This window comes from Glycine max, chromosome 10 (assembly GCF_000004515.6).
Source record: "Glycine max cultivar Williams 82 chromosome 10, Glycine_max_v4.0, whole genome shotgun sequence".
In the NCBI taxonomy this organism is placed as follows: Eukaryota; Viridiplantae; Streptophyta; class Magnoliopsida; order Fabales; family Fabaceae; genus Glycine; species Glycine max.
Genome location: NC_038246.2, coordinates 46959347 through 46976013, shown reverse-complemented (window position 1 = coordinate 46976013; position 16667 = coordinate 46959347). Strand labels below are relative to the sequence as shown.

The following is a 16667-nucleotide window of genomic DNA, read 5'->3' as shown; positions in this document are numbered from 1 at the left end:
TTAAAAAGTTACACAAAACACACTAGGAGGAATATGACTTCTCATCATTAAGAGGTGTCCCTGCCCTGCAAACTTTCAACCTCGTGTCTAATGATCTTACATTGTGATTATTTAGATCTAAACGCCACTAGCTTTCATGATCAGATTTGATAGCCGCAGACCAATCTTGTTTGATTCATCTCCTATAATCTCAAAATCTGAAACTCAATGTGTGTACCAAAAGGTTCATGAGCATACAAAGATTGCTACTACTAATTGTGGTTTTCTTTGTTATATTACATATTATAACTAATTAAGTTCACACACTCACGTTAATAAACCATGTTGGTTGAAATTCAATCTCAAGTAAGATCTTGAATTATTTTATAAATAAAAAAATTAATTAGAATGAAATTTTTTACTAAAAGTAATCAATTAAATTTTTTAATAAGTCAAGATTTATCATCAACAAAGAAGAATAATACTTCACACCGATATTATGGTAAAAAAAATATTTTACTAATATTATAGTAGAAAAAATAATTTTGGTAAAAATACTGTAGTAAAGGTGATGAACATCATCATTTTACAAATATTCTGTCAAAACTTATCATTTGTTTTTCTAGCTACCAAATTATCACTTATTATTCCTACACGGGTGCACATGGTTTCTCTTCTAGACAATTATTTTATAGACTATAAGTATTTTACATGAGAGATAATTTTGTTTGAATTAAGTAAAATTATTATAAATAATAAAACTCTCTCAATTATTTAACTTGTATATTCAAAACTTAAATTCGATTCTACTATTTAAACTAAAACAACCAAATAATGTGATGAATGAGAAAGTCTATATTTATGCTTAAAAAGGTTTTAATTGTTTCCCATACTCTTTAAAAAATATTAATTTCTTATTACGCTTTTCAAATATTGTATGTGAAATATTATTTATTCTTTTTTTAATTTATTTTATAAATCACATATATCATTTATAAGAGACAATCTTGCTGAAGCATGATAAAATTATTATGCGTAATAAAGTGTCCTTTCCAAGTATTTTACTTATATAACTACATACTTAAAAATTGAACTTGAGACCACTAGTTAGGCTAAATAACCTAATGTTAGTTAATTTATTAATTTGTTTGGTGATAAAAATTAAATTTCAGTGTTTTTGAAAATAAAAATATAAAAGAAGTTATGTAAATGAAAAATTAATATACCAGTAAGCATACTCATATATATATATATATATATATATATATATATATATATATATATATATATATATATATATATATATATATATATATATATATATATATATATATATATATATATATATATATATATAACACTTTATTCTTTTATAAATACACGTTAACTATAGTAATTTCAATTAATTTTTTTATAATTCGCGTTTAGCTTGTATATATAGCTTGGGGCATCCTACTTTGTGCAGTGAAGGATCAATGCTTAGATCGAATGTAGGATAGTCCAAAGCTATGCAAGCAGTAATAAAATACCCTTAAAACGGGTGGATGCAAGCCAAGGAGACTGACGGCTACCAAAAGGAGGATAGAACAAAAAATCTACCTTCTAGGACGATACTAAAGTTTGACGTTGAGATGTGTAAAATGATTGGAGTTACAATATTTGAACAGTAAAATAGAATAATTCAGGGCACTGCCTCCTATTTTTGGTAATCAAGGCTCCTAATTGTACCAGGCCAAAACGTAGGTATGTCCTTAAAATCATATAGAGTGAATAATCTCAATTAACGTAAAATTTAACACAGGTTGGCATCAGAATTAATGAGACTATTATAATATTTTAAAATACATTTTAGAATTATGCTATATATTTTGACGTACAAGTAACTGTGCCTACTCTTGATTTGCAATAATCCCAAATTAATAGAGTGTCATATTCTTTACAAGCAAAATGTGAATTAAAATGAAAAAGAAAGGGTAGTACTTTGATTTCTGTAAGTACGTGAGCAATGGAAGTAAGCAATGAAATGAATTATGGAGCACCTAATCCATAAGAGCAATAACATTTTGCAGCGCCAATAAGAGAAGCAGGGATTTGACTGAGTTAATTTGTGGCAGAGCATTGATGTCAGAAATGACCCCCTTATAATTTTTAAGCTTCTTCTCGAGTCTATGTACCATGCGTCTCTTACAATACCTAACAAAATGCAATGCCATTCAATATTTTTTTTTTTAATTGTTGGATCAACAAGAACATTTAAATCATCTCAGTACCTTTCACTCTGCTCCAATCCAATCCAATTCAGTTACAAACATAATTGATATCTGCATCAACTCGTGTTGAACTTAAAATGGGTCATAATAGCTCAGACACAGAAATGAAGATGGACCCCCTGAGTCCCTTAACTTTCGTACACCATGTGCCCACAATGTTGTATGCAGGTTTGCCGACAGTTTTTTTATTTTTTTATGTCAACCCCCCCACGGGACTAATATCTTAGGTAAAGATTATCAAGGTTAATTTTATTTTATTCAATAAAGATTTTTTTCTAGATACTTTTGGAAATTAATGATTTGTATGAGATGGACTAAGTTGATGTCTTGGTCTTGGCTAAATTTTTAGGTCTCTTGGTAACACTGAACTCTCCAATAAGGTTGAAACTCTATGAAAAAAGGCAGGTACTAACAAAAAGTACACTTAAGTTAGTAAATATTTCACTAGAATAATGATATGTTGAAAAATGTGTATTCACACAGTAGTGATCACTATAATTACAGGAATTCTTTGGTATGAGATTCAAGGCCTTTGGAGGACAATGTTCTTTATATCTTTATAATAAGGTGTCTTGTTGAAGGTGTGATAATTGATATGTTTATGATCTCATCTTAGAAATCTAATATCAAAGAGTAAAGTCACCTTATTACACTAAGAGTAAAGTCATATTGAGCCTAAACCAGTTTGAAACAACAATCAAATCCTAATCCTAATTAGTTCATTTAAGGAACACATTGTGTACAGTATCTAAGCCAGTCATTGCTGCTGAGAAAATTACCCACTCACTGTCAGGCCCTAGAACGGTTATGTAAAACCTTACATCACTTAGATTTTTGGATGACCTTACAACTGGTAATCATGATTGTAAAAGGGACCACAGGCCCTTGCTTTTCAAATGTTTCTATTACCTATATAGATTCGAAAATAGTTTCTTATAATTCTCTCATAGCTGGGAAGGTGAATTTGGTGTCTTTTTCGAACGAGGCTAGTTTTAGGGTGGTCCCCAGTACCTGGCTTCAAAACTTAATTAGATGCAAATTAAGAAGCTCGGTGCTCAACTTCTCCATCTCTGACCTCTAAATTAAACAACACTGATATACTCAACTTGTTTACAAAAAGACTCATGAAATTTCATGCACTCTCAACTTTTGTATGACTACAAAATCTCATTAAGAAAAAAAAAATAGTCTTTAAATACAACAACTGGGGGGAGAAAAAAAAATAATGGGAGTTCACTCTATATAATTTTCTGTATTTCATTGGTTCCATAAGGAGATATCAAGTGAGGCCCAAAAAACGTACTAGCTATACATATTTCGTAGAATATATCGAGATGAATAGTGATGCTTCTTTAGTACCACTACGATCTTGTACGTTCTATTTCCACAATTTCAAATCGTTGGATATGGCATGATGACTGACATGAGAACATGACTCATGCATTAAACTAATTTCAACCAACGTCTCAATAAATAAACAATGATGTTGGTATTTTGAAAACGAACATGTTATATATATCCGTTATAAATTTGCATTATTGTGCATTATGAAATGCGAACATTTAATATATTATTAAATACATTTTTTAATTGAGCACATGATGTCATCTTCAGAGCTAGATTCAGTTTCACAGCACGTAAACTTGGCAGATTCCACCCTTACATCATTCCTGACCCTCGTAGGCTCAGCTCCATATTCTGTTATATTATATCCATCTGAAGAGAGAGAATCCTGCTTCAAAATTTGAAGTGGTCATTTTTCGCGGGGGGGTTTGAAAACTCTAAAATACTACTTATATACTCTATTGGAATCAATAATATTTGTGCATGCGTGCCTACCATATAATTCCATATACTCTATTGAAGTGGTCATTTTCTCAGATTTTCAGTTTTTTATATTATTTTTTTTGTTCTTTCTATTAAGAGTTAAGACTTTGAGACTTGCATTTTGAAACGATGGAAAACGTACACGAGTGAGGCCAAAACAGACAAAGGGTATCTAGCTATGATCAGAGGAAATTTTTACACCTCTACCTGGAAGAGGTACATGCTATAACACTTTCAACGTGATAAGGGAGGGAAAATAGATATAGAAAGAGGAGCATCTATTATGGCTCTATAACACTTAAATTAAAGGCTGGGTAGGGTCCTAATGGGGCAAACGATCCCAGAGAACAGGACATATTGTTGATGCATGACATTTACATAGCACAAAGTTATAGATAGAGAATATATATGTCTCATAGTACTGTCGGGGTATATATAAAAAGGTTACACTTTAAATTTCAAGCTTTTAAAACAACCATGATTGAGTATGGGAAATAAAATGAAATAATGGCCGAGGCCCCATTCCTTCTTGATGCAAAATTATCCAAGAAATTATGAGAGATAGAGGAGTGGGACATACATACACATACATATATAGACTCACTAATTTACCTTGTACCATGCATGTGGGCCTAGTTGATATCGGCCTAGTGTGTTCCCTGGTGAGGTGAAAAGCAAAGCCCAAATTGAGAACTGGTAGAGACAAGGTAAACTTCTATATCTAAAAATGGGCCAAACAAAAAATTTACCTAAACCCCACGGCATCTAGATGGATGACCCAGTTTAGAGATCGAATTATTATTGTGATATCAACAGTGGTTGCTTCCAAATTCCAATCTTCAATGGATTATAATTTATAAGTGAATTAGTGAGTAAAATATCATATTTAAATAAAATGAAAAATATGTCATTTAAATAAATAAAAATAAGATTAACGAAAATTTTTTCAGCTTGTTTATGTAAATTGAAAATTTTAAATAATATCCATGGAAAATATTCTATTATTAATTAAAAATATAATTTGACCTAAAAAAAATTAAATTTTATAGTCGGCTGTTTTTTCCTAACATTTGTTTAGTTTTGTATGTTATAAAAATTTTAATTATATTTTTAACAAATAAAAAGAAGAGAGATTTTTTTCTGGCTCTCCCCCTTCGTTTCATGCCAATCTGCAGGAGAAAATATTTTTCTTGTGGGTCTCATAAAAAAACACTTTTCTATTTCTCTTTTCAAACAAATAGTATAAAATTGATATTTATATCCTTTCTCCCTTTTTTTAGCTTCTATTCTTAAAATTATTTGTGCTTTTAGTTTTTATTAAAATTTTCCATCTTTTTCTTTTATCTCTAATGATTTTTTCATTAGTAGCTTTAGTTCTTTGGCAAGTTAACAATGTGCTAAGCGAGCACTTCCACCTGAACTATCTTTCACTTCATTTTTTTTTTTTGTCAAATCAACATTTAATTTTTTTTTCCTCCTTTTCTTCTCCTTTAACTATCTAACTCACCTTATATTTTAAAATTTTTTAAATCTCTATAAATATAAATATTATCTTAGCTCAAATTTTATGTAAAGTTTCTAATCAAGTTGTTCATGTTTTAACTAGAGTGTCTAGATTTTATACTAGTCAACATATCTTTGATTTCATTCAATCTTGTATTCAATCTATTATTATGAATGAAATATTATGAGTTTTCTTTTTGTCAAAAAAATTATAAATATAAATAGATACCTTTTTAGTCGTTATAAATATGGATCCATTTACTTTTACTTCATGTAATTGATGAGGTAGCGGTACATTCCATTTGGTGTGGTGTAGCGTAGACTAAACCGAGGAGTAACATGCATATGAACTTTCTTAAAGAAATTCTCTTGAATCCAGAAATAGGAATAGCTGGATCATCTTATAGGAACAATAGATAGCTTTGTTATGGAAACTAACAACTCGTGTTTTGCATGCGGTGTCTCATTTTCTCTACCAAAGTTTGGACCTGAACCAAAAAGCTCTGCAATGCAACTCATCTCAAGCCATTTTTAATCACAGGGATCAGAACTAATACAGATCACTAACGCTAACTAGCTTCAAATTTTTCGGTTATGAAGCTTTACACATCCCAAAGCTAGAGAGAGTGAGAGAGAATTAATGAACATTACTACGATTAAGTAAACAAAAAATATACAGATTTTGAATGATCAATGCTGAAAAGACTCCATTCTCAATTCATCACGGTGATACGTTTGGTCTTTTGCAATGTTCTTATTTATCTCAATTATTCAAACTAGCCCAGATTATAATAAAGAATTATATGAACATTTATTAATTGACATATGAGCTAGAGAAGGATACAGATTTATGAGATTTTACACTAAGGAAAGGATATATTTTGTGAGACAACATTGAGATTTGTCATATTGCAAAATGATTAGTAGATTAATATACACATATAATCAGCACTGCTGCTTTGGCAATCCAATAAATAGTTCTGTATCCACATCTAAACTCTGGCTACTTGAACAGTGGGGTTCTGCTTCTGCTTGTGTGTGTCTAGGCCATTGCTGCTGGGATGACTTTTCTGCCCTCTGCCACTGCCATCAAAAAGAAAAGCTTAGAAAGGTAGTGTCCCTTTCCACAAGTACAGATTCCATTTTCCCATTTTAGACAAAGTGATGAGCAGTTACGTAATGTAACCATTATTTGTCAGAGGATCATGCAGCTCTTATATTATTTTTATCACACCATGTAAGAGAAGGTGTACATGGGTTGAATGAAGAAGAATCCCAGAAATCTTTCGGAAAGGAGGATAATTGAAGCAAATCGTGTGTATAAGATGATCATGAGAATAAGAGAAACTTGTTTATTTTTAAGAAGTCAGGTTATTAAAAAAAGTAATGTCTTGAAAGAAAAATAGGACAGGTTTAGTTTATTCTCTCTGAAGAGATGTTTGTAAGTAAGATGTGTTTGTGACATGTTACCAATATAAATAACAATACTTACAATTCTTCTGATTTGTTATACAACTGTTGGGGTCATGTTTTGATAAATTGAATAACTTGATGAATTTTGACATAATTGCAAAGATATAGATAAAGTAAAGGACTAGATTATAAATGAAGTAATCTCAATTAATTATACAAGGTCAGAATTAAATCTGAAAGATCAGGGACTGACAAGGAGTTATCACCAAATTTCATTAAAACAAGTATCTTATCATCGTTATAAGTCCCTATAATGGCCTGGTATTTAAGTAGTTACACTGCTAGAAATCTCTGTATTACGTGGGAATTCTCCTACGGATTTTACATAATAATTTGCAAGAAATAGGTTTTCTGCAAATTTTTCTGCCAAAAAAAATATGCAAGTAAAACCTTCGTGGATAACGGTTTCTGCCAATTTTAAAATCCATTTTTAAGGAATTTTTCACAACAAAAATATACCAGTTAACTACTACAACTTTCACACGGTAAGTCAAATTGCATGCCTCAGCTTATGATCACTTAACAAAACGTCATAAGTAAACCGTAATAAAAACTAAAATGGATCTGCTTATTATTTGTTTCTTGGAAGATAAAAGATCTGGGATAATTAACTATATGGGACAAAACCAGGGAAAAATCAGAATCTTACCATTGCACTTAATTTGGCATTCTCTTTGAGCAAGTTACTCTCCTAAATTCAGTGGGGAAAATGTGTCAGGCGTAAAGGATTTCAATAATACTAGTAAGCATCTCCATGTAAATAGCACTGAAGATAAGCTTTTCTCCAAAAAAAAAAATAAAAATCTGAAGATAAGCTAGGTTACCTGGGATCGTAGTTGATCAATCTGTTCCGTATATAGTTGAGTCTGAATAAACAAGATCAAAATCTCTCAATTTTATCTCTGCCTCATTAATTTAATTAGAAGGACTTGGACACTTAATTTTTGTTATCTCTACTCAGGTTGTTAGTGTTGTTACTTACTTTTCTCTGCCTGACTCTTTGCAAACTTATCTGCAGCTGCTCCTCAATTCCTTTGAGTTCATCATAAGAACAAGAACTCACGCTTTGTCCCAGAAGCTCCCTAGAAGAATATATTCAATTTCAAATAATGAAGCAAAAACTGTAGGTGCCAGCAGTGCAGCTCATTTCAGACAACAACTCAAATGTAAAATCAGCTATACATATAGCTCAAAGAGATGTTAAAAGAGCATTCATGAAATAAAGCAACTAATCTGGCAACAGCACTATAATCTCAGCTACCTTTTAGAATGTTCTAGAAGCTCAATCTTCTTTGCCAAGCTTGCGGAGTCTAACTTCAGTTGCTGCATGTAAAAGATGACAAAGATTAAGCTAGTAATATATCACTTACTATCACAAAAACAATAAAAATGCTAATAAATATCATTTGAAACATTATCAACACACGGTTACGTGTCAAGTATCAACTTATGACTGTCTGATTTGTCACTACGTCCAAAAAGCTGTAAACCACAAGCCATGCACTGACAGTACATGGAATGCAATTAAGGTGGATGGTTGGAAAGGGTTCATGGCTTGATGCTTTAGAGGAGAAACTAAAGCTTTTTAAAGATCATTTGAAAAGCTAAAATAAGAAGAGCTTTGATGATGTTTCTACTATAACTACAGGGCGCGTTTCATGAGCTTAATTCATTGGATGCAGTGGTGGTTTTAGGAATGTTGCCTCCATTAGACCTAGATTGGATGAGGAACGTTACGGTAGAATTATGGCACTGGTTTAGCATAAAGGAAAGCCTAATTTCATAGAAGGTTGAGCGTTGTGGCTGAAAGAAGGCAATGCAAATGCAACCTTCTTCACATGTCTCAAGAATAGGCGCAGGCGGAAAATCAAATTTTAGCTCTTAAATCAGGCAACAATTGGTTTGAAGAGATGGATGAAATTCGAAGAACTGCCAAGGACCACTTTCAAAAGATCTACAGTAAATCAGTTATTGATTGCCCTACTGATGAATATCCCTTCTAGAATCTCAAATTCAGCATCAGTAATCAAAGAAATGGAGCCAAAAAGGTGAAAAAACATCAAAAAGGCAAAGAGAGAAATAGAAACGAGGTCACAATCAAAACTCAATTAATAAGTTTAGGAGTATTCGTCAAAATAAGAAACGAAAAATTCTAATCCAAAATCAAGAGAGAACTAACTCTCTTAGATAGCCTAATTCATCCAGAAGTTCCCACAATGAGTTAAAACATCCTATTTATACCTTTACTAACTAATTAGGCCCATGGCCCAACAAGCTAATTAAACTAAAAGCTAGAAGCTTAGGAAGACCCAACATTAAGGAGAGTCAATCCAAGCTAAGGTTCTAATTACCAAAATCATAGTAAAAATCACAAAATCCCAAATAAGGCACAATACAGAAATTACATAATTTCATAATCTACTGTTTGACTCTAATGTAACCTCAAGCCTCCTTTTTAGACCTTTATCACCTACACTTGATGGAGTTTAGTTCAGTCAATTGTCTCAAGTTGACAATGAGTTCATCATAACTCCTTTATCTTTTGAAGAGACCAAGGATGCGATATAGAGCTACGACGGGATTAAGAGCCAAAGACTAGGACACTCTTAAGGAAGAGGTATGTGCATTGGTTTGTGAATTTTATTGTCGTGCTAAGCTTCTAAAGGACATTTTATTTTTGTTTATCGCATCTATGCCTACATAGAATAGTCCATGATAACTATTAAATAATAGTGAATTAATAGTGGAAAATCAGTCTAAAATTAACTTAGAATTAATTATTTAGTAATTATTTATGCTTTAATTTAGAAAGATTTAATTAATTTCGAATTTTGATTGCAGATGTGAAAAAGGGAGGTACAACAAGCAAAAAGGAGCAAAAATAAAGGAAAAAAAGAAGAAAATCAGAAAAAGCCCAAGCCCAAGTTTGCACCTATAAATAAGAGGGTCAGTTTAGGAAAAAAAACACCACCACAGAATCCCCTCTCCTAGGGGTTTCATTTACTCCCTTTCTTTCACCCCTCCTCTATGCCAAACCCCCTAGCTAGGGCCTGTTTTCTGTTAGGGTTTAGTCCACTCGGGAGAGGGTAAAGCCTAATTAGGGGTAAGGAATGAATACTTGAATCTGTTTTAAGGGTTAGGCCACTCGGGAGAGGGTAACGCTTAAGAGAACACTAAAAGGAGGAAATTATCGGGTTATCTTTTAGAGGGTTTTTCTTCCAGTATCTTTTATCTGCTTTTCTTTCTTGCTTATTCTGCATCTCGGGCTTTGTTTTCTGTTAGTCTTTAGGCCACTCGGGAGAGGGTAAAGCCTAATTAAGGATAAGGAATGAATGCGTGAATCGGTTTTAAGGGTTAAGCCACTCGGGAGAGGGTAACGCTTAATAGAACAATTAAAGAAAGAAATCATTGGGTTAGCATGACTTAATGCCTCAATGCCCTTGCTTTAGCAAACATCTAGAATGTAATCTTAAAGCATCTTAGTTATTGAGTCTTTGCAAAGGGCATTTGGAAGATAGGTAATTAAGGTAGGCTTGTCATCATGAGGGGCAAGTAGATGGATAGATGTGGGGCAGAATTAGTTCACTGTTATTGATAACAGACAAATCCTGAATCCATATATCTAGGCTGATTAGACTTGTTTGGTTTTAGCAATTTTATTTCTCCTTTATTTCAATTTTGTAGAAGTAGTTATCTTTATCATATCAGAATTTAAATATTTTATCTTCTATTTTGATCTTTCAATCTTTTATCTTCTAATTTTATCTTTAAATATCTTATCTTTTCTTTACTCTATCTTCTATCTTTCTTTATCTATTATTTTAATTTCTTATCTCTTGCTTTTAAATTGGGTTTGCATTAATCTAAGTACAAACAAAGTCCCTTTGGATTCGACACTCGGACTTCCGAGAACTTTACTACTTCTAACGATTTGGTACACTTGCCAACGAGTTAACAGTCCACAACAGTCTCTAAATTTACACCAACTTCTTTTATTTATATTATTTATAAAATTATATGGAGGCTTCTCGTAACTACACTCCAACACATGTTGGGTTGACAATGTTAAACTTGTACATGACTTCCCTCATTTTTATCAAGTATCTTTTTATAAGGATGCCTGTGTGATCGCAATGGATCGGATGAGTGGATCAATAATACTTGGTGTTGGTTATGGAGGTGGATGAGAGGTCTATTTGTGTGGGAAAAGAGCTATTGGTAGATCCAGTAATATCTTGAGCTTTGCCTTACTGTGGGGCCACTCGATTTGGAAGAAGGATACGTATAGGAATATTATAGATAATTAAATCATCCTGTATATTCTTAAGCAGTCTCAACTGGTGTTAAGGAACTCACTTTTCAAAAAAAAAAAAATAGAAGAGTTTTGTTCTTCTCAAATTGCTTGCATTGTCTTGAAGGATTATTCTAGATAGGTTATTAACTCATGATAATTTGTGTAAAAGAGAAGTATTGTCTCGTGTGTTTTGTTTCTCCACTGAGGAAGATAGTCACCACCTTTGTTTGATCTATCTAGTGAAAAAACGAATTTGGAATGCAATCTATGCATGGCTGTTACTGGAGTTTTGCCTAGTGATATTTCTGCTCTTATGTCCATATTAGCTTTTTATCTAGAAGGAAAAAGATGTGTTCTATTTGACATCTTATTTGGCGTATTGTGATATGGTCTACCGACTGCCAGAATCATGAGTAATAATATTGTGTTTCATGAGTAATAATATTGTGTTTCATGAGTAATAATATTGTGTTTCAGGGTGCTTCCTTTCTTTTAACTTTTACATGGTACTCTAGAGTTCGTGTAGGTCAGATTGTAGACTTGATTCAAGGTCAAGTTGAGTTGGGTAGTGCTCATTCGTCCTTAATTTTCTGATTAGCGTATTGACTCTATAGCTTGTTTTTCTTTATCCTTATAATCTAGACTCGTAAGAATTTTGCATATGGGTTAGAGTACCCTGTATACTTTATTTCTTAATATTATTACTTTGCTTGCCAAAAAAAACAAATTAAAAACTAGAAAAAAAAAACATTGACTGCCTAAATATCTATGGTTTTTTCTCGTACTTAAATTCATAGAATTTTCTTTGAAAGATCTAGAAATGGATGCTCTCCATCAAAATTTACTACCAATGTTTAACATTTTCTCTCAATAATAGTTATGAAAGATACCTGTAAAAAGTACTACTAAGAAAAATGGAGGAATACATATTCGAAAACATGAAAACTGGTTTACGAATGAAGTGCAAGTCAATTTTGGGATCAATATAAAAAAAAAAATTAAACCCTAATAATGGAACTAAATTCTTCATGCATTTATCTCAATCTCCCATTTATTAAGCCATTCTTCGTGGGTCGGATCATTATGATTGGTACAAACAAAACATTAGAGTTATATACAATTTATTTGTGATTGTTCTAAATGTGTAAGATGAGAGTAAAACCTGGATATAATCGTCTCCAAACTTACTGGCAGGAACATCTTTGGTATGTTCACGGTATCGTTCCAAAATCTTTGTCATGCTGAAATATTTAAAACAAATTGTTGTTAAAATTAAGAATTTAATTAAAATATATTTATAGTGTAAATATTTTTAATACTATTATTTATTTATCAATTGTTATATATGATATAAGATTATTAATTCTTTGTAATAATTTTTTTAAGTCATATTTAGATTGATTTTTTAGTTTATACTGAAAAAAATTTGCACTCATGAATCAAAATTATACTCTAAAATTAATATAGAGCTGTGTATATACAGTAAGTTTTAGCTAGTAAAACTCAATCAGCTGGCATATGTTCTCGATACCTAAGCTGTTAAAGTATTATGATAATAACTAGATATCTAATTAATTAGGCATGTGTTTATTTGTTTTCTGTTTTTCTTTTAAATTTTAATTGATAAGTTTTTATTCATAATATAAAAATGTCTCACTGCTTTTACTTTAGCTCCTTTTTTAAAATTTCGAAGAAAAAAGGTAAAAACAGTAAAATTTTATTATTAATCAACATATCAGTTGAAAAGGAATATAAAAGCAAAACAAACATACCCTAAATGGCTCTTGAACTTTGTTTTCACACTTTTATTGTGTTAACATGCAGTCTATAAAAAATTTCAAAAAATACTTAAAAGCTAAAATTATTTAGAAGTAGGACAAATATCATTAATTAGCTCAGCAAAATTAGATTAAAGGATGTATGTATTTTCCATCTATACGTATAGAAATGGGAAAAAAAAATCTTTGTATCAGTGTAGTTGGTTATCTAAGTGACTAAGTGCATAAGGGTTGGAATCTTTTCTACTTATAAACAAAAATTAGAAAAACAACTATGAAATTTCAGAACTTAAATCTCTACAAATAATCTCACAAAAAATTCTTCATAAATAAGATTCATCCTTAAAATTATATTAGATGACGAAGCCCGAAGGTAATAATTTAGCCACGCATATTGTCTACTCTACAGTGTACTGAAAATTAATTAACTTTTTGATTTGAGACATTTCAAAAGGAAAACAAAGATGTACGTACCCACATACAATTGATTAAGATGTATTCACAACTTTTTTTTTACAACAATAGCTGCAAGAGGATTTAACTTAAATCCTCATGCAACGTTATTCAATATAAATGCATCCATCCATCCTAATGTAAGAAAAAAATAAAACAGATACTAAGAATTTGATGACCAGCTTCCATTATAAAAAATAAAAAAAAGAATTTGAACTGTTATAAGTTTTTTTTTTACCAAACCTATTAGTATAAGTTATTAAGTTATAGGATTGACCACATTATTGATCTTGAATGAAATAAGGAGATGGCATTGCTATAGCCCAGTCTACAGGTGATGATGGGTGAAATAGTACATAACTGTTAAACCCTAGAATGGGAAAGTTTTCTGCTGTCTTTCAAAGCATCTATATATTGTGCCGTTCTCGTCACTTCTCATAATCCTACGTGTTAAATCAAATTGATCAATGCTAATGGCCCACACAGCACCATGATATTCAACACGGGAACAAAACCCACAGGTTTTCTCCTTATAAAAAAATATAACTTACTATTCGACCAGATTTTATTCGACACAAAAATTATGTATAATTGTTATATATTATATATATATATAGTCCCAAAACCAAGCTGTTGACATGTTAGAAAAATGGGGTAATTAAGAAATGTGTACGGAATTCTTATTAAAATAGAAAGAAATATGTACGGAATGCACGAAATAGAACTGTTCGTAAATACTAGGTAAAATCCCTCTTTCCAAGATGGGAAAAAAGTTATATTCTTCTCAACACTGCTTATTGGAAAAGGAAAACCACATACATAAACACATGCCTGCACACTGCACTTGATGAAAATGTCCACACCTTGTTCCACAAAAGCCAAAAACTTCCACGTCTCACGGTTCAAAAAAGTAGTAAGAATGAAGTTTCTTTAAGTAGTTAGATGTGAATTTAAGTTGAATGAAGTTGCTTTAACATTTAAATTTAAAGTGATTTTAGTAAAAGAGATTATGTCAACAAATCGTCCTATAAGATACTGCATATCAAACTCTACATAGGTTCTAGTGATCTACATTAACTGTTTAAGGGGTAGTTGAAGCCTTCATCGATATCTGACATCTTAATTAACTAAGCTTTGAGAGAATTGGACTTGATAGATTGGTTTTATACTTTCATATCTATAACAACGCTAACTATTAATTGGAACAAACAACCAAAAATTGGAGTGCCAAGTTTTTGAACTACAAATTCAACCAGGCACTCGATCACTCTCGTGTATTCTGGAAGAAGAACATCACCAAAATAGACTTGTCATCACTTGAAAATATTGAAATGACTAATTGACTAGAATTCAAAAGGGTACCAAACCCAGTACAATGAATGACTAGTCTTTACAAATTAAGCAGGAAAATTATTGAATTTTTAGTATAGTGCCCATCATCGATACAACTTAGTCACAGATAGTAGTAGAAAATTTCACAAATATATGAAGTCACACAAACTCGTTTATTTTTTCTGCAGACTGCAACAAACCCAAAAAATGTAAGGTAGGGAAACAAATTAAATTAACAAAGTTTACCAACAGAACCAGCAAATTAAGCAACCCATCTACACTTTTTTTCCACATCAGTATCACAGGTACATAAATATCTCTGAGCAATCATAGCATATATCTATTGGATTACTATTTCTTAATTAAGCAGAAAAATTGGAATAGTGAAGGAAAACGTACTCAGAACTTGAGAACTCATAGAGCCTTCCGTTCTGTGAGAAGACTATCACAGCCACTTCTGCATCACAAAGAACGGATAACTCGTAAGCTTTCTTTAGAAGACCACTTCGACGCTTTGAAAACGTCACTTGACGGCTTGTTGTATCCTCAATCTTCTTCAATTGAACCTTTCCCCTCACCATCTCCTATATATACATATATAATCAAGAAGACATAAACCCCCCCAATAAAGAGGTTAAATTTCTAGTCAAGCCCTAGATGGAAGAACAAGATAAAATAAGAAAAACAAATCAGAAAGAGTAAGGAACAAAATATTACCAAAAATTAGCAAGAGACGTCTTCAAGAAGAATTTCCCTTTAATTTGTGTTCTTTCTAAAGCTGGAAAATGTAAGATTTTGAAACAAGAAAGAGTTAAAAGTTAAAGCCCACAATCTAACTCAGAATGATACTGTCTTGGAAATAATAGTCAATAGAAGAACATGAGTAAAAATGATTCAGTTTTATCAGAAATAATAATTATTGATCCGCGAGCTCCAAAATGGATCTTACAGAGAAATATTCGTTTTAGATTATTTTAGACATATTAAATAAATTAATGTGGTGGGAAATATTGACCTCCCAAAATGGTTAAAATTAAAGCATTCCAATCTGAGCATAGAAAAGTTAAATAAAAGAGCTCTGGCTTTCAGCATATATAGGTCGAGGAACATAGAGAAGAGCAAAACTTACCAAATATTTTGAGGTTAAAGTTAAAGAAGAGAAGAGAAAGTGTAGGGAGTGGTAGAAAGAAGTGGCAAATATTCCAGAAACCCTAGCTAGAAGGATCCCCACTTCCAGTAAAGTGGCATTTATGATAGCTGTTACTCAGACCACAGAAAAGGGTATTTCCTTATTCCATCCATTTTTGTCATCCTCCCAGAGAATCGATAGCCCAACAGTTGACTTGAAACCGAGATCAGAAAAAGAAATATGGAAAACGAATTTTCGTTGAGGGTTTCTTATCATCACCTAATTGTCTCTCTTGTTTTGGCAAAATAAAAGTAACTATTTAAGGCAAAAATTGTTTTTTTTTAAAAAAAAACTTCCTCCTTTGCTATTTGAATAAAAAGTTTAAGAATATGAAGAATAAAAATTTAGATATAGTATAGTATAATTAATACACTAAAAGAATGTTATATGATTAAAAAAATGTTAAACATCAAAAGCATGTCAATATGATTTTTGTCTAATGAAAAATAATTTATTAATATATATAATCACTGTATGCTTATACTAATAATCTATACTCTAGATTGTAGTCAAAATTTACTATTTGGGAACAAGTGCGAACTGTCACCGTGGAAAATTGCAAGTTTCCA

General features: G+C 31.5%; 1 protein-coding gene across 1 annotated transcript; it reads right to left on the bottom strand.

The window, feature by feature from the left end:
* Window positions 1-6292: 6292 nt before the first annotated feature.
* LOC100800580 (MADS-box protein AGL42) lies at window positions 6293-16321 on the bottom strand. The gene is made up of 9 exons (XM_003536440.5): window positions 16039-16321; window positions 15627-15687; window positions 15309-15493; window positions 12509-12587; window positions 8314-8375; window positions 8035-8134; window positions 7877-7918; window positions 7702-7743; window positions 6293-6662 (listed from the first exon to the last, which is right to left on the bottom strand). The coding sequence occupies exons 3-9, from the start codon at window positions 15488-15490 to the stop codon at window positions 6525-6527; spliced, it is 645 nt and encodes a 214-aa protein (XP_003536488.1). The 5' UTR covers window positions 15491-15493; window positions 15627-15687; window positions 16039-16321; the 3' UTR covers window positions 6293-6524.
* Between the last annotated feature and the right edge of the window lie 346 nt (window positions 16322-16667).